This window comes from Microplitis mediator, chromosome 3 (assembly GCF_029852145.1).
Source record: "Microplitis mediator isolate UGA2020A chromosome 3, iyMicMedi2.1, whole genome shotgun sequence".
Taxonomy (NCBI): Eukaryota; Metazoa; Arthropoda; class Insecta; order Hymenoptera; family Braconidae; genus Microplitis; species Microplitis mediator.
In genome coordinates, this window is record NC_079971.1 from 14854003 (window position 1) to 14875735 (window position 21733).

Consider the following 21733-nt stretch of genomic DNA (forward strand, 5'->3'; position numbering starts at 1 on the left):
CGAAGATCGTGTAGTTGAGGCAGTGCTAGATGATACTAACACTAGCGTCCGCAAACTTGCGCGTCAGTTGCAGATTTCTTGTACGTTGATTAATCGTATAACTCGTGCAAGAGAATTGCATCCATTCCACGCAACTCAAGTTCAAAAATTGGGACCTGGTGATTTTAAGCAGCGGATAGCGTTTTGCAACTGAATTTTAGAGATGAATGCGAATGATCCTGATTTTCTAAAGCGCCTATTGTGGACCAACGAATCACTCTTCACTCGTGAAGGGTGTTTAAATCAACACAATACGCATCAATACGCTTTGGAAAATGCTCATTTCACTCGAGACCGCAATTTCCAAAATAAGTGGAAAATTAATATGTGGGGTGGCATTGTTGCGAACGTTGTGATTCTCCATCCTTTACCGGACGCTATGAACGTATAACAGGGTTTATCTCAACCTTGCCAAGTTTGACCCCTTTATTAATTGATCTTAATAAGGGCGCCACTGGAAGCTAAGACTCGGCCTTCCTGAACCGGAGATGTTAATTTTATAAATCAGGGTCGTTGAAATATATAAGAGTGAGGAGATTGAGGGATTAAATTAATTTTTACACACAATTTTAATCAATATAATTTTAGATTTTATTTACCAATTAACCCTTTGCCCACCGGGCTTTTATATTCCTTATTATTATTATTAATAAAACTGTCCACCGGACTTCTTATTCTTACAACTAATTAACTAAAATTATGTCTACCGGACTTTTATTAATTACACGAACGAGTCCCCTGGACTTTTATAATAAATTGGCCACCGGCCAGATCCCCTGGATCTTTTATTGTTTTAACGAACGAGTCCCCTGGACTTTTATAACGAATTGGCCACCAGCCTGATCCCCTGGATCTTGTAATTAAAACAAACGAATGAGTCCCCTAGACTTTATAATAACTTGGCCACCGGCCTGATCCCCTGGATTTTAATTAAAATAAATTGGCAACTTGTCACATCCCCTGGATCTATTATTCTAAAACATTTCCACCGGAAACTTAATTTTCCTCACACCCATACACACGTCTTAACACTCGAGTTCCCAGGACTTTATTCCAACTCACACACACGCGTTTACAATTTATTATTTTACCGACGACTTCACACACACTTTTAATTAATCTCAAAATTATTTAATTGTCCACTGGACTAAATTTATATACGAAATTTCAATTTATAAATTTACTGACTTTCCAATTTTATTTCTTTTACATTTTAATAACGACACTATCAACACGACAATTTTTGATTTACTTTACAATTTTATACTTAAAATTTTCCCCGACAATATTTTACATTTTCAGTTTTTCAAGTATCGAGTTTTTAAGTAAAGAAGTTACTGATACTGGAAAACTGACGCCAACGACCGATGCTATCTCTCTTTTATTCTTTTATAACTTGTCTTCACGTAAATAAGCGAATTTCACATAAAGAACGGACTTCCATTAATAATAATTTTAATTAATTATAGTTTTATCGTTATCACTATTTTCACAGCACTTTTAAATTCAGTCGTGTTAAATTCTTGTAACTTAATTTTTATCTTATTAATAAAAACTAATTTCATTTTTCAATTAACAATTTCTTAATATTAATTTTATAATTTATAATTACTGGCTTTCTGTCGAGAAATTATCAGACGGACCGCGTGTTAATTTATTTTGAATTCTGGCCTTCTTGTCGAGAATTTATACTTTAATACAGTCAAACAGGAAATGGCGATTGCCCACAAATCAACTTAATTATTATTTCTCAATTAATTAATTAATCAATTGTGGCCACTTGCCAACGATTTATTTACCTCTGTTTAATTTTTCTTTATCCAATTGATCGTGGCGTCCTTTACTTCTTACAGCTTTCCCGCCGATTTCCGTTTTCCCGTCGCTCGTTACTGTCCACCTCGTAATCTTTCTCAATAGTTCCCGTGCGGTCACCCGTCCAACTGTTCTGCCGGTCCGTCCGACTGTGTGTCTTCACCTGGTGCACTTCCTTATCAAATCTAAGTTCACGATCTTTCAGCCCTTATCGAAAAATCCACCACTCCAACTTATTTCCTTATTGGGTCTTGGGGACGAGCCCCTTAAATTAGCGCGCCCGGCGATAAGTCGATGAAATAGTAACGCATATGGGGTACTCTGGGTAATTGATTGATCAGGTTGATTTAAAGTTGTAAATTTAAATTTTTACCCCGTTACAAACGTAAGTAGGGTAATTTATGGGAATAACAATTCTTGTAATAGATCATTTATTGAGTAACATATTAATTAGGGTGACAATTATCTGACGTTTCTGCGGGAAGTCCTGCCGGAAGCTCTGGAACAGCTACCACCTAATGAAAGTCCTCAGTGGTTTCAGCATGACGGTGCACCGACGCATACAGCAGCGCAGGTGACAGCGCTCACCAGACTTAACACCTCTGGATTTTTTTTCGTGGGGTTACATGAAAGGAGTCGTATACGAAACAGAACCAGAGGATCAGTTGGAGACGATGGCGAGAATTCAGGTGGCGTACCTGAACATTACTCCTGACATGATGGACAAAGTCAGGACAGACTTGATAAAACGCTGTCGTCTATGTATACAAGTTGGGGGCAGAACATTCGAGCAGCTGCTCAAGTGATAGCATCGTTCAACATAAAAAAAAATCGGCCCTTTTCAGGGCCACAAAATTTTTCTAACGTAAGGAATATGAAAGTTCTTATTATTGCGAGACTGGATTTAAAAAAAAAATCCTTCGCCTCCTCCCAACTTCTAGCAGTCAACTGACTATCAGTCAGTTGATGAAGAAAAATAAAAAGTTCATTTTTATTTTGGCGGACTGGATTTTAAAAGAGAAAATGTTCAGTTGTCCTCCCAATGGCTGGCAGTCGACTGACTGTCAGTCAGTTGATGAAATAAAATAAAAATTTTATTTTATTTTTCGAGCGACTGGATAAAAAAAATCCTCATTTGTCCTCCCAACGACTGGCATTCGACTAACTGTCAGCCAATAGATAAGAAAAATAAAAAGTTCATTTCCATTTTTCCAGACTTGAAATAAAAATCTTCTGCTGACCTCCCATTTGTTGACAGTCGACTATCTGTCAGGCAGCTGATAAGAAAAGAAACATTTTTTCTGTGCGACAGTATTTTTATGAAGAATAAAAAACATAAACAAATGTATGTGTCATTCATGTGCATCACGCGTTGTGAGAGCTGCTGAACGTCAGCCGAGCGCTCACTCTGTTAATGCTTTCCTCCGACTGTTCATCCCACTCTACTCACTTGCGCTAATGCTTCATTCTGATTGGCTATCTTGTTTAATCAATACCAATTTACCTGTTCATCAGGTGAAAAAATCGTAGAGGACCCGAGTCCCGCCAGTTATAGATTAACAATAAAATTCTATCCAGAAATATATGGTACTGACATCGTCCAAGAATGGGGACTTCGCTGCTCCGTAGCTACTGAGAATCGCAAGTTGTGACACTCACTGCCTGGAGCTGCTGGCGATCAGTCACCTTTAAGATCAGCCATACATTACACAAGTATTTATCAGACTGAGTCCTAACAACACGTTGCTGCTGATGGTGAGTCGAAAGACCCCATTTTTATATTAACTTATTGGATATCGTCGTCTTGGTGCGTCTTTATTTGACCCCGAATAAATCAACTTTACAATATCGTCTTTGAAGCTGTAGCTGGAGTGGAAGCCAGTTTTTCAAATAATATACCCTGAGTCTAACAACCGCGTAAATTTATTGAACATTCTCCTGCTTGCTGAGATATCATTATTAGGGTGGGTTGGAAAAAAAAATTTTTTTTTTGTTTTTTTTAGCATGGGGGTAGAATTTGTACCTTATAAAAAAAAAAATTTTCCAAGAAAAAAAAATTTTTTCCACTCAAGATTTTGAGATGGCCAACTCGTTTTTTAAATAAATAATTGATTAAAGGGGGTGGTTCCAACGAAAAAAATTTTTTTTCGTCCAAAATCGTGGAAAACATCTAATAATTGTCGAATGTGATTGTTTTTTACTTCACTTTCATTTTAATTCAAAAGAAAATGCTTTTCTTTTTTGGATTTTTTACTTGAATTACAAAAATAATAGGGAAACAATTTTTTCAACTGCTTTCAATTAGCTTTCAAGGGGACATCTTACAGATTCTAGAACACCATGTAATTTTTTTCGATGGGACTATCCCGTTTGATCAATTATTTATTTTAAAAACGAGTGGGCCACCTCAAAGTGTTGAGTAAAAAAATTTTTTTTTTCTTGAAATATTTTTTTTTTTAAAAGGTAAAAATTCTACTCCCATGCTAAGAAAAACAAAAAAAAAGTTTTTTTTCAACCCACCCTAATCATTATACTCAGGAAGGCAAGATCTGCGTCACAAGCTAAGGAGTACGATGAAGAGTCAAGCACAACAGCAGAACGTTCAGTGGATATGTAATGGTGGTGGCAAGTCACCCACGTGTTAACTGGAAATTTTGGTATTAAATAACGATCTGGTTCTATTGTTAAAAAGGGGAGATTTATATTTTGTATGCCATTGTTTAAAAGAAAAAACATTTTTCAGAATTTTTTTCTCCCACGATATTTCGCGAACGAATTAACCGATTTTGATGGTTGAGGCGGCAATCGACGCGTTTTATTGAGTTCTAGAGCTGATTAAATTTTGAAATTGATTTATCCAGTCGTTTTTGAGAAATTTCGAAAAGAAAATTTTTTTTGAATTCTTTCGTCAACGGTTTCTCTTGAACGAACGAACTGATTTTGAACTTTAAGGTGTCATTCAACGCGGCTTGTTGAATACTTTAAGTTATGAAAACTTGAGCTCAATCGGTAGGGTGCGTTCGAAGATATTTCAAAAATACAATTTTTTCAAAAATGTTTTATTTGGATAACTTTTAATATGCTTGATGGATTGATTCCAAAATCTAATCAGCTCTGAAACTTTAGAAGCCGCGTCGAATGCCACCTCAACCATCAATTGGTTGATTTCTATTTATATTATAAATTTTATTAGAAAGTTTCTAGTATCGGAAAAATTCGATAAATAAGTTATTGACGGTAAAATATAAATTATAAAAGAAATAGTGAATTTCACGGCGTGGGTTCGAGAGCATTCAGTCACCATCTTGTGCAAGTTCTTGGTGCATTTTTGCTGGTTAAGTGGTATTAATTAATTAATACAGTTGAATCTAGCGACCACATGCTAATTAATTAATCATTTTTATACTATTAAATTTGTTTAGAAACAATAGCAGGTATTTTTTAGAGATACTGAGTCTCACTGACCGTTCTCTAGAAGGTACTGGAATTTAGATTGGTAGCATCTTACTAAAGATCGTGACCTTGATGCTGAGTCTCACATACCGCATCTTGGAAAACTTAACTTTATAAAATTTTTAGTAGTTTTTATTAAAATAAAATCAGGTTTGCAATAAATGCACGAACAACTATTCGGCGTAATCAATAAATAACGAATGAGAGTGTGTATGTGAGACTATGGTTAATTATTTCCTCGCCAGCAAATGTTTTAAAATAAAAGATGTGATTATTAATATAAAAGAGGGTAACTTATAAAATAAAATATAAAAGATTATGTAGATTATAAGATTTAAGTAAGTTCGTTAAAATTGTCGGGAAATCAACAGGATTTATTATTGTTAAAGTCATTTCGTAGTAATTTTAAATTCGATCGTAAAGCACACTCTGATGTTTCGCATCATGAATCGTGCAATATCTGTTGCCACATAAGTTTTTATAAATAAATTTAAACACATTTTGCTAAATACTGTTTATTAAATTTATTAACTCGATCGAATAATGATGTTGAGTCTGACGATCATTCACTAAGGGGTTGAACTTATTTAATATTAGAACCTAACTCTGCAGCTGTGTGGTCCAGTCACGGTACGGAAATTTTCGGACTCATCCTTGAGATATCTTTTTCTCTCTGCTTTGCTGCCTGGCACACGATACTGAGAGATCGTGCAGCCTTACTCTCAGTGGCGCCCTTAGAACTTTTGAGTTCAAAAAGTGTCTAAATTGTGACCTCGTAAGCCTCATCGTCAAGACCACGGAAGTCGAGGGGTACCCGGTAATACAGGTCTGATCATATATAGACTTATACACATAACTATATATCAGTATCAATTCGTATATATGATATGAATCAGTTATGTGTGATCAGATTGAAATATTTTGTAAAATTTAATAAGATCCCTGGGAAAATGTTTCTATACCGTATTTATAACTTTTATAGAAAAATCAGATAAAACTGTCATCAAAATATTCATGGTTCTATTATATGTTATAAAATTTTATGGTATTGTTTTTACTTATTACTTTCCTTTTAAGATCTCACTTTATAAAATTGTATATAATTTTGTGAAATCGTATAAAACTTTATAAAATTTCATACAATTATATAAAATTTTATATAATTTTATAAAATTGTATGAATTCCTATAAAATTTCGCTGCGAAATCTTATAAAATCTTACAAAGGCCCTAGGGGTATAAGCATGGTAAATCGTCCCCGGAAAGATATTTGAATGATACTTAGAGGATATGTAGGTACTAATAAAATACTAAGATCCTGAAAGTTTCAGATGTCTAACTAAATCCGTTTCCAAGAAAATAAATATGTAAAAAATAGAAAATTTTTTTTTTCTCAGGATTGGCTTGACCGATTGGTCTAAAAATTTAGTATGTTTTGGGAGCTCATAATAGCTTTAAAAAAAATAATTAACAGTTTTATAGCTTCATAAGGTCCTTGAAAAAAACATTGTTTTTTTCTAAATTATTTTTTCTAACTATGATACAATTTTGGAACAATTATGAAACTATAATTTGTCAAAGCCTTATGTACTTCCCTATAACACATAATTTTTTCAGATTTTTAAAAAAGGTATGCCATCGTTAGAAAAAATAAAAACCATTTTTCAGCTCAATTAATGCATCTATTCAAAAAGTTTAGGCTATACTTTTTTAATTTAATGCATATTCAGATAGTTTGTAGCTATCCGAAATAATATTTTGTACTTAAAACAATGACAAAAATTTTTTCATCAATGTAAAAAATTAAAATAGTTAAAAATAATTTATTATTTATTAATTTTAATAAATATTTTTAAAAACAACTTTTTGTTTCACAGTTTGATGATTTATACAAAATGAAATTAGGTTTAAATAAATAAACAATTAAATGAAAAAAAAAAAATATATAAGAGGTATGAATATAATAAATATTTCACAGAAAATTTCTTGATATTCGTCACTGTCCTCTCCAATTACAACTGTAGTGTTATCTTTGTTGAATAATTTACTCAATATTGCAGCAGGCCTTGGAATTTTTGATAAGTATCTTCCGTTCGACAAATAATAAACAATTGCGGCAACTTGGGAGCAACATCCAATAGTTCTAAGACCATTTGCACACTCACAGCTGTGTCTCACGAAACTTTTGTGTCCAATAGTATTTGGTTTATAGTCAATAAAGCATCTACAAACTTTTCTGCTTATATGACGTGATTGAACTTGAGCTTTTAGTATTTTTGAATGGTCTTTAACATACTGAATAGTGATATTACCCGAGTCATCTATCATTTCTGATAAGTACGATATCGCTTGTTTAAATTGATAAGATCCAGTGAAAAAAATTTGAAGATCTTTCTCCATCATTTCTGGAAAATCTTTTAGATCACTTGATGATATAGACTGGAATGGTAGTTTTTTCCGTTGCCAGCCATTTCGTTGTACTTCATCAGCTAACGTGTTTTCAATATCATTTTGAGATTTCATTCTTTCTACGATCTCATCCGGAAACTCTATATCAGAAGATAGGCGTTTACTGTACTTATTATGGAGAAACGAGGCGACTCTATAAAAACTTCCGATTCTAGGAAGCATTTTATTTTCAAATTTTTGATCTCGCAGATGATATTTTTGTTTTAGCATTCCGTGTGTTGCCTCCACTGGCCAACGAATTTTAGTTACATATCTTGAAGTATTGGACTCGGCTGTTGTTAACTGATTTCGTTTTCCCTTTAGTGCTGGCATTAATACTTCATAACCTTTATTTTCTAAATTTTCTTTCACATCACGGAATCCACGGTCAAAAACAAACACATCACCCGGTTTCAATAAATTGCATATACCATCAGGATTATCTATAATATCTTTCATGATAGTAGCTTCGTTTTGGTTGGCATAATACGGTCCTAGCATGTCAACTATGTATTCATCCGTGGTACAAATCGTAAATGGCTTACACAACGGTACTTTTTTTTGTCCAGAATACGACTTCCTTTGGTACTCGTTGTTTGAACTTTTCTCATGACGATCATAAGTCCCATCACAAATAAGAATGAGTTTGCCATCAAGATTATCATAAAGTTTTTTGGCAACCACAGGCGTATGATTTTGAATAAGATCACCTCTGGACATTGTACTTAAACCAAAATAAGAAGGTAATACGTCTTTTTCAAAAGATTGTATTATCTGCTCACAATACTTTGATACTAATTGCTCTTCTTCTATCTGTAAAATCGTAGATATCAATTTATTTGAGTTGCCTGTGCGAAGCTTGACTAAAAATACAATGAGTGCTTGAGTTATGCTCCGAGCATCAGTATTTCTCATTGATGACAACAAATTCCGCAGCTCAATCAAGTTTCCCCATTTTAAGCCGGTCAAAACATAAAGTTTCTCATCTGAGATACGACAATTGTCCATTTTGTCTAGTAATGTGAAATCACATTCAACAGCAAAGTTTTCCATCATGTTGGTTAGTTCCGAAGATATAATTTTAGTCCAATTAGAATAAAATTTTATAAGATGCAGATCTTCATCATAAAAACGTTTATTGATTAAATGATTCAGACAGCATCGATTTCCATTTGGAATGTAAACTCGTCGTTTAATGAAGGACTGCATTTTAGCACTTTGAGGAATCACTGTCAAATTCTTATCACCAATGTAACAAACACAGCAATATTTATGCGTTGAAACAATTCTTCTGATGAACACTTCAATGTACTCTGTATTGTTGTCGGTACATGTGATGTTCGCTTCGAAGGATGGATCCCCAGAACTTGATTGAGACAATTTCATTTGAGATAAGCTGGACTCCGTTATTTCTAACAATTCACTGGCAGTACTTTCTGATTCATCTTTAGAATAATGTAATGTCGTTTCAGGATCAACTTTTTTATTATACATCTCCAATCGACATTTTCCACAGACACCGTCACCAATAGAAAAATCATAATCAAAAACAAACGAACATTCATCAATGTCTTCATTTGTACATAAACGCTTATAAGTACCAGGAACTTTTTTCAAAAACTTTGAGCAAATACAACATTTTTCATTGACTGTCTTAGAAGACATAATTTTTTTTATCATTTAAATAATACTATTGTTCAGTCAAGACCCAATTCGCTACCACCTGAGAACGCCGAGCCTCACCAATAGGTCGGCAGCACCTTCGCTATTTGAACTTACGCGCGAAATCTTGGCCAATGGGGAAATTCCATCATTTGAATAATTAGTTCCAACTTTGAATAAAAGAGTTGCGACATGAAACGCACTCATTGGCTCAAGATTTCTACAAGCTACGTGGATTTTCGCTATTGGCTGAAATTTCGTCAGCGTCGGCTATTAATTTTCTGATTGGTCTACCGCTCTGACGTCATAAAGAAACCGTTGTGAGCTTTCACTTTACAACGTTTCCTCAATATTCTCAACGTGCTTTTGAACAGATCACCTCGTGTACTAAAATCGCTTCGCTATTATAAAAGTTTTCTTGTGCTTTTAAAGTAATTCTTGTGCTGAATTATATTCAATACTTAGTCAGTATATCAAGGCTGCTATTTATTGGATATAAATAAATTGTCATCCGCTAATAATAAATTACTCAAAGTAATTTCCGTGTGTTTAACCACAAAGTACCACGTGTTTCTTTTATACTCGTGTATTAAGTCGCATTCGCTATCTAGTATTAAGTCGCATTCGCTATACAGTATTCTTACAATTATATGTAAAAAGTGTAAATAAACAGTTAATTTATTTTATTCTAAAAGTGTGTAATTTTTAATTATTGAATTCACCACACCTACACCAGAATCCCACAGAGCACTCGCTCATTCTACAACTATTTATTAAATAAAATGTTTTTTAAACTGTAGAAACCACAAACTCGGTAATTATCTATTGTTTATCAGTTGTCTTTTTGCAAGACGCCACCTAGCGACGGTTTTGAGAATCTTTTCAAAAAAATCGAATCGTTTTTGGAAAAATTCATAGTACCAACGAAAAAATAATCCGGAGACACGGTCGTGTCTCGCGCCAAGTACACGTTCAAACACATATACATACATATGTGTGAACGTGGCGGCGCGAGTCGACCGTGTCTCTATACCGGTGTCATATGCCTGTTTAACCTCTCTCATATTTAAATTGATTAATTAATAGATAAATATAAATTATATCCGTTATTTACCTATTTCATTATTAATATTTTATCATTCTCTACCAATTCCATGAGAAATCTTTGAGTTTAATATTTGAGTTTTCATTTTTAAATTTCTAAATTTTTGCTTGCGCCGTTTTTGATAATTTTAATAAATTTTATAAACTCTAATTTTTGATGAATTGTGTATACTTTCATCAATATATATTTTAGTATGTATGAATATTTTAGTTTCTTAGCACATGAGTATACACAATAAATTGTGTATATTTTCATCAATATATATTTTATAATATGTACAATATTTTCGTTCTTAGCATTTGAGTATACACAAATGTTAAGCAGATTTTATTAAGGACCAGTTTTTCAAACTAGGTTCGTTTTAATCCGAGTTTAAATTAAAGTGCTGGTATTAATAATATATAGACATACCAGTAATAATAATTCAAACCCGGATTAATAATAAACTCGGTTTGAAAAACTTACCCGAAATGTAGAATCAGTGACTCTGTCTATACATATAATCACGTATACATAAAGGTAGTTTCTCAATACGAAATTTGATTAATATGTGATTAGACTATTATTGCTCGTACATCTATATGAAAATATCCAAGTATACTAGCAATAATTAAGTCACAGATTAAGAATCTTGGATTGAAAAGCTGGCGGCTTCCAGCGCTCAAGACGAATTTAGCTGCAATTTGTACATAATTACTAGCCATATAGTTATTTAACCAGTTACTTACTGGGTTTTTTATTATATACCCTGATAGCCATACCTTACTCAGTAAGGTCTGCAGAGCAACACTTTCGGCTAACTTAACGAGAAAGTTTCTGGCAAACCTTGGCTGGATAATACTTTCCTTTAAGTTGGTTTCAGAATACGGCAGTAGCTTGAATGTAACTTGACAGAAAAACTTGACGTCAATTTGAAGTGAAATTTTCAATCAACTTAGCGTCATTGTCTGAAAGTCATACATGTAGTCAAATTGAATTTAACTTAACAGACAATTTACTGTCAACTTAAAGGTAATCTGCTCGCTCTCCAACACTTTCCTTCAAGTTACCTTTAAAATACGGCAGTAGCTTGTAGTTAAGGGCCAGTTTTTCAAACCAGGTTTATTTTTAGTCCGGGTTTGATTATCATTGCTGGTATATCTATATAATTATTAACATACAGATATACTAACAATATAAATTAAAACCCGGATAAAAAGAAACTCGGTTTGAAAAACTGGCCCTAACTTACGGTTAGGGTGGCTATCAGGGTAATTGATTATTTTCAACTTTTCATAACTTAAAAAGTAACATAGAGGCGCTGCTTGGGATATTTTTTTCGAATTCATAGCATATATATATTAATTTCTATTAACTGAAGTTGAAGAGATTAATTTTGACAGAATTTAAATATCGTGTGTTTAATTTTTCTGTGAAATTGATAGTACGATCATTATCGATAAAAGTTTAAAAAATAAAAACCCTAGTTTACGTGTATTTTAAATGGGAAATCTTAACACGCTGTCGTCAAGTACTTAATATTAATATTAAGGGCTCAAACTTTCAGGGAATTTTTTTGGGGCTATTTCTGACAAAATTTCGGGATGGGAGCGAAAAAAAATATATTCGTAAAAAAAAAGCACCCTAATATATTTACATATAATGTCTTTACAAAAAGATTTGAAATCACACCAAAAACAGCACAGCTGTAATAGATTGCGCCAAGTACACGTTCAAATTGCAATAATATATTAACTGTACTATTCTACAAAAATATTTGAAATCACTAAATAATGCCAAGTTAAGATACAACATTCTGCAATAAAATAGTTGATAGATCGGTTCAATAGATATGAATGTACTTAATATAAAAAGAAAATTGCTAAAAAAGGCGGAAATCATAAAAATATCAAGTATTTGGAATTTTCTTTAATTAAAAAAAAAAAAAGTTTTAGAAAATATATAAATGAAAAAAAAAATTAGTTGAACGTACTTGGTGTGCGTTATTAAAGCGAAATAAGTATATCAATTGATTATAAAACATTTACAAATTATGAAATAACTGAATTATGACAGAACAAGTTGTTTGCGTTAACGCACACCAAATACGTTCAACTAATTTTTTTTTTCATTTATATATTTTCTAAAACTTTTTTTTTTTTAATTAAAGAAAATTCCAAATACTTGATATTTTTATGATTTCCGCCTTTTTTAGCAATTTTCTTTTATATTAAGTACATTCATATCTATTAAACCGATCTATCAACTATTTTATTGCAGAATGTTGTATCTTAACTTGGCATTATTTAGTGATTTCAAATATTTTTGTAGAATAGTACAGTTAATATATTGTAACGAATGTGAAACGGATCTTTTAAAAATTTGAATAGCTAGAAAACAAATGCCTTCTTCTCTTGTTTTATAGATACGCGACAAAAGTCAGTCAGTCTTATATTGACAACTAAACAGCCCTGATTAAAAAAAATGATTAAAAATGATTTCACACGTTAAATGTCCATAAGAGACAGGATTAGAAATGATTTGAAGGATTAAAAAGTATTTAAAATGATTAAAAAACAAATCATTTTAAATACTTTTTAATTATTTTTTTTAATCAGGGAGCAAACATTGTATCTCAATAAACTATATTGCTCTCTCTTGCTTTCTTTTACTGCTGTTAATTGTGGTGTTATTATTTATAATTTAAGTGTGTTATTATTGTAGTGTATAAGTGATATTAATTTAAGATACCAATCACTACAATATTATTGCAATTTGAACGTGTACTTGGCGCAATCTATTACAGCTGTGCTGTTTTTGGTGTGATTAAAAAATGCTCTGATCATCAAGCTGTGAAATAAAAAGTTGTTTCTAAAAATATTTATTAAAATTAATAAATAATTAATTATTTTTGACTATTTGAATTTTTTACATTGATGAAAAAATTTTTGTTATTGTTTTAAGTACAAAATATTATTTCTGATAGCTACAAATTATCTGAATATGCATTAAATTAAAAAAGTTTGGCCTAAACTTTTTGAATAGATGCATTAATTGAGCTGAAAAATGGTTTTTATTTTTTTTAACGATGGCGTACCTTTTTTAAAAATCTGAAAAAATTATGTGTTATAGGGGAGTACATAAGGCTTTGAAAAAAAATAGTTTCATAAATGTGCCAAAATTGTATTGATGAAAAGCATTTACCTCTATTCTTTTCAATGACTAAATAATTCTTGAATTTCTAGTCTTCTAGAAAATTCAAATAAATTCAAATATATTAAAAATTCTGAATTCTTCTGAATTAATTTGAATCAGTAATTAAAACTGAATTTTTGGTCTCGTTTTCAATTAAAAAAAATTAAAATGAATTCGATGTAAATGCTACGCAATTTCCGGCTTTATCAATAATTGACAAAAGTGAAGATTAATTCACGTCACTGAATCTGTCGCAATCCATACTAATCAGTAAATGCTAAGCAATTCTTTCGAATATTAACAATTAAAATGAATTCAAAAGTGATAAATCAGTTTCAAATCTTCTTAATGAATTTTTTTAATCAGGATGTTTGAAACATTTTCATGAACCATGAACTTCATTATTAACACTACTGCGGCGTGACAATTCATCTGGTGCAGTTATTGTTACAGGAATCGGTGTTGGTGGAGTAGATATAGTCATATGTAACCCACTGGTAGAAGAGCCTAAACTTGAATCCAACGAACTCGTGACTGAACTGGTTGAATGATCTCTATGAGTCGGCATTACAGCAGGTCCAATATCAAATTCTGAAATCAATATAATTTTGGAATCAATTTCATTGGATAACATACCAATTGGAAGATAACATTTCTCGCAAATAATACATTGAAAACAGAATTCAGCTGTCAGGATTTAATGACTGTAAGTCTTTTTAAACGTTTATTTACTTTTTACACTGTCAATTTTTTTTTAGTAATTTTTGGAAGGCTGTAACTTGGTGAAAAATAATCTTATCGAGATTTTAAAAGAAGCATTTTACAGCTTGAAATCTTTAGTTTTGGTGCATTTTTTTTTCAATTTTTTAAAAGCTCCGGTTATTGCGCAAACATGAGAAATACCGCGAGACAAAAAATTTCTAAATTTTTTTTTTTTTTCCGAAGAGCCCACGGACCGCGGAAAAATTCTTTCAACTAAACGAATGCATAGCTCGTTTAGCAAATTTTACCAGCTTCAATTTGGTTCTTTTGTTAAACTCGTAGGACGATTTGTCTCAGAGATATCAGCCTTCAAACAGAAAATGATCCTTTTGGCTTTGATCATCGATATTTCAGGTACTAGTATTCGCACAGAAAGTTGAAGGGCGGCGTTAAAAACTTGAATAAATTCCATATAAGACCCTCTCATCATTTTTTGGAAAAAAAAATTTTTTTTACTTTTAACATCCATTAGAAGTAAGTATAAAAAAATGACTTTTTTTGGTTTTTTAGTAAATCAACCACTACTCTGCAAATATCGATAAAAAAAATAATGTTGCCAGGGATTTTTTTAGCTTAATGTACCCCCAAGACCCCTGTAAATTTTTAATTGATCTATCGAACCGTTTTTTAGGGAATAATCGATCAAAGTTTTGCTAAACAATTACAGGAGCAAGTTTTGTTCCTTTCATAGTGTAATCATAATCAAAATAAAAAAATTATTTTTTTTGGACTTTTCTCAAATGTTTGCGTTGGTGACTTAGCAAATGCAAAGAAATGACAAAAAAAATAAATAGTTTCAATTTTTTTTTTCTTCGATTTTTTTGACACTTTTTGGAAATTTTTTATTTTTTTTGTCATTTCTTTGCATTTGTTGAGTCACCAACGCAAAAATTTGAGAAAAGTCCAAAAAAAATAATTTTTTCATTTTGATGATGATTACACAATTAAAAGAACAAAACTCGCTCCTTTAATTGTTTAGCAAAACTTTGATCGATGATTCCCAAAAGACGGTTCGATAGATCAATTTAACAGTTTACAGGGGTCTAGAAGGTACATTAAGCTAAAAAAGTCCCTGGCAACATTATTTTTTTTACCGATATTTGTAGAGTAGCGGTTGATTTACTAAAAAACCAAAAAAAGTCATTTTTTTGTACTTACTTCTAATGGATGTTAAAAATAAAAATAATTTTTTTTTCCAAAAAATGATGAGAGGGTCTTATAGGGAATTTATTCAAGCTTTTAACGCCGCCCTTCAACTTTCTGTGCGAACATTAATACCTGAAATATCGATGATCAAAGCCAAAAGGATCATTTTCTGTTTGAAGGCTGATATCTCTGCGACAAAACGTTCTACGAGGTTAAACAAAAAACCAAATTGAAGCTGAATAAATTTGCTAAACGAGCTTTGCATTCGTTTAGTTGAAAGAATTTTTCCGCGGTCCGTGAGCTTTGCGGGAAAAAAAAAAAATTTAGAAATTTTATGTCTCGCTGTATTTCTCATGTTTGCGCAATAACCGGAGCTTTTAAAAAATTTTGAAAAAAATGCACCAAAACTAGAAATTTTAAGCTACAAAATGCTTTTTCTACAATCTCGATACGATCATTTTTCACCAAGTTACAGCCTTCAAAAAATCACTAAAAAATTTATACAAGTTTTCTGCTCCTTTAATTTTTTGCAAAAGTGTAGTTGTAGTGTAAAATTAAGAAAAAATTTTCGACACTCAAAATCTCCAGTTAAAGGATGTCTAGGAAATTTTCCCTTGAGCAACGATCATTTTCTACGGGTTTCAAAGCTAAAAAACAACCAGTAAGAAATTTAGAGTGTAAAATAATATGTGATGTGTCCAAGTTAAATTTACCATGTTCTTCTCATCTGGTCAATATGATAACCTCGACTTTATTTCTTGGTTTCATTGTTCGTAAATTATCGATAGAGTATTCTAAGTCTAGAATATATCGTACCATATCCAATCTTGATTAATTGAATATCTTCTATCCGATTAACCTGGACGTTCTCTACTGGTTTAATGGGGTGACCAAAGCATATTCTGATTTTTTCCATAAAATAACGAATGTAACATCCAAATTAATAAAACCTATTATATCTCGCTGTAAGCTTAGAATTTGTGTATGATACTTCTGGAAAAATAATATTTTTCTTCCCTCTGGGTGAAAAGCGGCAACTTTGTTTTGCACAGCGGGATGAAAGTTGACGCTTTCCACCCGGAGGGGAGAAGAATAGTATCCTACTAAGGACAAATTCTCTGTAAAAAAATTTGCGCCAAGTACAACATTCAACAAATTTCGCATAAAATTCGATATTTCTACAAAAAAAACTGAAACCATAATAACTCCGCGAAAATAAGATTTCAAAAACTTTGAACGAAAAAAATTTTTTTTTTTTTTTATAAATATACAAATGCAAAACAAAAATTACTTGGATGCACTTGGTGTGCGTTGATGCAAAAATTTTTAACTTCCCGCTAAGAAAATCGATGATTTTCAAAAATTTCGGGAAGTTATTGGTTTCGGTCCGACTTTCGAAAATTGAATTTCTATCAGATCTTGACGTTGTGAGGTTCTAGGAAGCTATTCTGACTAATTTCACGATGACGTCCGAGTGTATGTGTTTACGTATGTAAATATCTGTATCTTTTAAACGGATGAACCGATTTTGAACTTCAAGGTGTCGTTCGACGCGGCTTGTTGAATACTACACTAATCGAAAAAATTAAAGGATCAAAAAAAAAAATTCTAAATTTTTGGGCGATTTTCAACAGGCCCTAACTTTGAGAGAATGGTCGTACAAGATATTGAAAAAAAGTAAATTGTAGCTCCAAGTGTCTACTTTTTGAATTGGAACTTTAAAATTTTTTAGCGTAAGCGGTTTTAGAGTAATCTTAGAAAAACCAGCGACAAAAAAATTTTCAAATTAAAAAAAAATTTTTTTTTCGGTCTTCGGGCGTGGAAAAAATTTGTTTTGCTTAACTACTTTGAGGATCAGATACCTTCATTATTCAGCTTTAATTTTTTTTTTATGGACCTTGATGCGTTCACTTCTCGCCGAGATATCGGTCTTCAAATGGAAAAGGATCGTTTTGTCTTTGATTATCGATATCTCAGAAACCAATGATAACACAGAAAGTCAATGGTGGGTTTTAAAAACTTGAATAAACTCCCTTCAACGATTAGCCATTGCTTTTTCGGGAAATCAAGCGCCAAATTTTTGAAAAAATTAAAGGATCACGTTTTTTGCTCTGAAAAGCTCATAATCTTTAACAAGCTGAAAACAAAAATTTTTTCGGAGCTTTGTCCACAATTCTATTGCAGACAGTGCTTAAATTTCCAAAAATGTAAAAAGTTTTTTTTTCAAAACAAAAATTTCAAAAAAAAAAATTTTTTTTTTAATTTAATGACTGAGAGTTCAGTAAAATCACTGAATGCAGCAATGTAATCGTGTTAAAAATAATTGGGTTTTGGTTGTGTAAATTTCCTAAAGTAACCCCAAAAAAAAATTTTTTTGAAAAAATTTTTTTTTTTGAAAATTTTTATTTCGAAAAAAAACATTTTTTATTTTTTAAAAATTTAAGCACTGTCTGCAATAAAATTGTGGACAAAGCTCCGAAAAAATGTTTGTTTTCATCTTGATAAAGATTATGAGCTTTTCAGAGCAAAAAACGTGATCCTTTAATTTTTTCCAAAGTTTGATCGAATGAAACAAATAAATATCTGGTTGGATTGATCTGGATCTTTGTAGGGTTTTTGTGGACATATTAAACTGTAAAATGCACAGTTGACATTATTGATTTCCACAATATTTTCGTTTCAGCGCTTGATTTTCCGATAAACCATAAAAAGCCCTTTTTTTGTTGCATTTTTAAATTCATATGACGATAGGAAAAATTTTTTTTTCGAAAAAGCAATGGCTAATCACTGAAGGGAGTTTATTCAAGTTTTTAAAACCCACCATTGACTTTCTGTGTGATCATTGGTTTCTGAGATATCGATAATCAAAGACAAAACGATCCTTTTCCATTAGAAGACCGATATCTCGGCGAGAAGTGGACGCATCAAGGTCCATAAAAAAAAAAAATTAAAGATGAATAATGAAGGTATCTGATCCTCGTAGTGGTTAAGCAAAAAAAATTTTCTCCACGCCCGAAGACCGAAAAAAAAATTTTTTTTAATTTGAAAATTTTTTTGTCGCTGGTTTTTCTAAGATCACTCTAAAACCACTGACGCTAAAAATGTTGAAGTTCTAATCCAAAAAGTAGTCACTTGGAGCTACAATTTCCTTTTTTTTTATTTCTTGTACGACCATTTCTCTCAAAGTTGAAAATCGCCTAAAAATTTGGACTTTTTTTTTATCCTTTAATTTTTTCCATTAGTGTATAATTTATGAAAATTTGAGCTTAATTGGTAGGGTGCGTTCGGAGATATTTCAAAAATAAAATTTTTTCAAAAATGTTATATTTGGATAACTTTTAATTTGCTTGATGGTTTGATTCCGAAATCTAATCGGCTCTGACACTTTATAAGCTGCGTCAAATGCTACCTCAACCATCAAAATCGGTTCATTCGTTCGAGAGAAACCGTTGACGAGAGAATTCAAAAAAATTTTGTTTTTTGAAATTTCTCAAAAGCGACTGGATAAATGGATTTCAAAATTTAATTAGCTTTAGAACTTGATAAAACACGTCGATTGCTGCCTCAATAATCTTAATCGGTCAATTCGTTTACGAGATATCGGTGATTAAAAAAATAGTGAAAAACGTTTTTTTTCGGATATCTACAAAAAAATTGAATCATTGGATTTCAAAATCTAAACAACTCTACAACTTAATAAAACGCATCAATTGCCACCTTAACCATCTCAATCGGTCAATTCGTTTGAGCGATATCGTTTGACAAAAAATGGTAAAAAACGTTTTCTTAACTTCCCGCTAAAAAAATGGAAAATTTTCCAAAATTCAGGAAGGTATTGATTTCGGTCTGATTTTCAAGAACCGAATTTCTATCAGATTTCGAATTTTGAGATTCTAGGTAGCTATCCTGACTAATTTCACGATAATGTATGTGTGTGTGTACGTACGTACGTATGTATGTAAATATTCATAATTCTTGAACGGATGAACCGATTTTGATCGTTAAGGTGCCATTTGACGCGGCTTGTTCAAAAAACAACAACATCCTAAACTCTTTTCGAGCTCGAAAACGTATTCACAACAATGTTTTCGAGCTCAAGGATCTCGAATATAGCGGGAAGTTTTAGGGCTGGCCCGCAGGTTCAACCGATAGACCGATTTTTTTATTCAGGTGTGTAATATATTTTAAATTATTCACAGTGAAATAGTATTTTTAATTGACTTACAGCGCACACCAAGTACATCCAAGTAATTTTTGTTTTCCATTTGTATATTTAAAAAAAAAAAATAATTTTCTCTGTTTAAAGTTTTTGAAATCTCATTTACTCGGAGTTACAGTGAAACCTGTACAAATGACCACCTTTATAATCTGGCTACCTCTCTATTTTGACCACCTGTCCAGTATAACCTCTATTTTGAAGTTGTTGAAGCTCAAATTGACCTGTGTGCCCTTATTAAAAGGAACGATTTAAAACGATTAGAAAAAAAAAATTTTAAATACTTTTTAATGCTTTTGAATACTTTGAATACTTTCTAATCGCTTTTCTTATGGACATTTAACATTGCAAATCGTTTCGAATCGTTTCTTTTAATCAGGGTGTATTAACCGATTCCCCCCTCTCATTCTTTTTCGCTTCATCTATGAACTTTCTTTCGTTACTTTTGCATTTATTACTCATTGTTCGTACGCTCTTAGTACCGTTGACAGTTTATTATGGTTTAGTTGTTATAATGGGTGAGAAACAAAAATATACTAAGTTGGATGTAATTCAAAAAACGAAAATTATTGACTTATTAGATCAATAAGTGAACCAGCGTGATGTGGACGTTCAATTTGGTATATCAAAAACTACCGAAGTTAAGATAGGTCATAATAAAAATGCTATTTTAAAAATGTGGAATGACAATTGTAGTACAGAAACAAAGGGTGAAAAGGAGACAGATGGAGAAGAGGGAGAAGAAATGGAAGGAGTGGAAAACGAGCTAGGTTCTGAAAACGCATTGAAGTGTGATAAAAATTTTATAATATTTTGAAGCAAAGAAAACTATCCACATTTAGATTGTCTATTCGATTTATACAATCGGATTGAAGATGACTGGATCAAGAAAAAGCTAAATAAATTAAAACAAGCAAAACTTGACAATTATTTGAATAAGAATGATATCATTTCTAACTAAATTTTTGTTTATGTTGTTAAATCTTTCCTTACATTCTTGGCTTTATCATTCCTCCCTACCTTCCACTCTCTCTACAGTGACCACCTGCATACAATGACCACTCTTATCGAGAAGCGTAAGTAGTCAGTGTACACAAATTTTACTGCAGTATGATTTCAGCCTTTTTTTGTAGAAATACCTTATTTTTTGCAAAATGTGGTGAATGTTGAACGTGTACTGGGCGAAAATTTTTTTACAGCGAATCTGTTTTTGGTCCGATTTCTCTTTTTTCTAGTAGAATTATGTAGCTTATCATTAGAATTTAATTACAAAGCCTCAAATCGTTTTTTGGAACTAAGTGGAAATGAATCAGAAATAGATCAAATTATTAATAGATCAAATTATTAATAGATCAAAAAAATTTCTCTCTGAAAAAAGTTATTAACTTCTTTTTTTTTCAATATATTCTTTAAATATCACATGTGCATAATTTTTAGTTGTTGGATCGGGTGTTTTAATTTTCCTGGTTGGTTTGTAAGTAAATATTTCTAGAGTCCTGGATTTTCATTTGAAATTTATAGAATTACTTGATAATTTGAATGTATTCTCAATAACTAGAATACAAGTTAGTTGACATGAGAGTTTAATAAAGCTTGATTGCTCTGATGATAAGAGACGAATATTTCAAACGAACGATTTAACTAATTGATAGGGATTATTTAAGCCTTCGTAAACCGTGAATTAACATGTGTGTGTTTTTTTTTAACCTCAACGTATACCAGGTAAAGAGCGTAAAAAATATTTATGACATAAAATTAATAATAGTTTTACTTTTTAAAATTATTGACATAATGATTACTCGGAGGTTAAACTCTGCATTGAATGCAACAAAAAAACCCAAAACTTTCCGCTGTTTTTGAGCTCAAAGAGCTCCAAAACGCTAACACAATTACAAATACAAATACTGTCACATGCGA

The 21733-nt window shown here is 31.7% G+C and overlaps 1 protein-coding gene across 4 annotated transcripts in view; it reads right to left on the bottom strand.

Annotated features, from left to right (window-relative positions):
• Window positions 1-13700: 13700 nt before the first annotated feature.
• The window catches only part of LOC130664536 (ATP-sensitive inward rectifier potassium channel 12-like), a 312330-nt gene continuing 304297 nt past the window's right edge, over window positions 13701-21733 (bottom strand). For 2 of the 4 annotated variants that reach the window (XM_057464484.1, XM_057464483.1), the window contains exon 7: window positions 13701-14283. In XM_057464484.1, coding sequence (XP_057320467.1) covers window positions 14075-14283 — 209 coding nt within the window. In that variant the 3' untranslated portion in view covers window positions 13701-14074. The remainder of the gene's footprint in view (window positions 14284-21733) is intronic. The other 2 variants (XM_057464482.1, XM_057464481.1) reach the window with 2 other exon arrangements.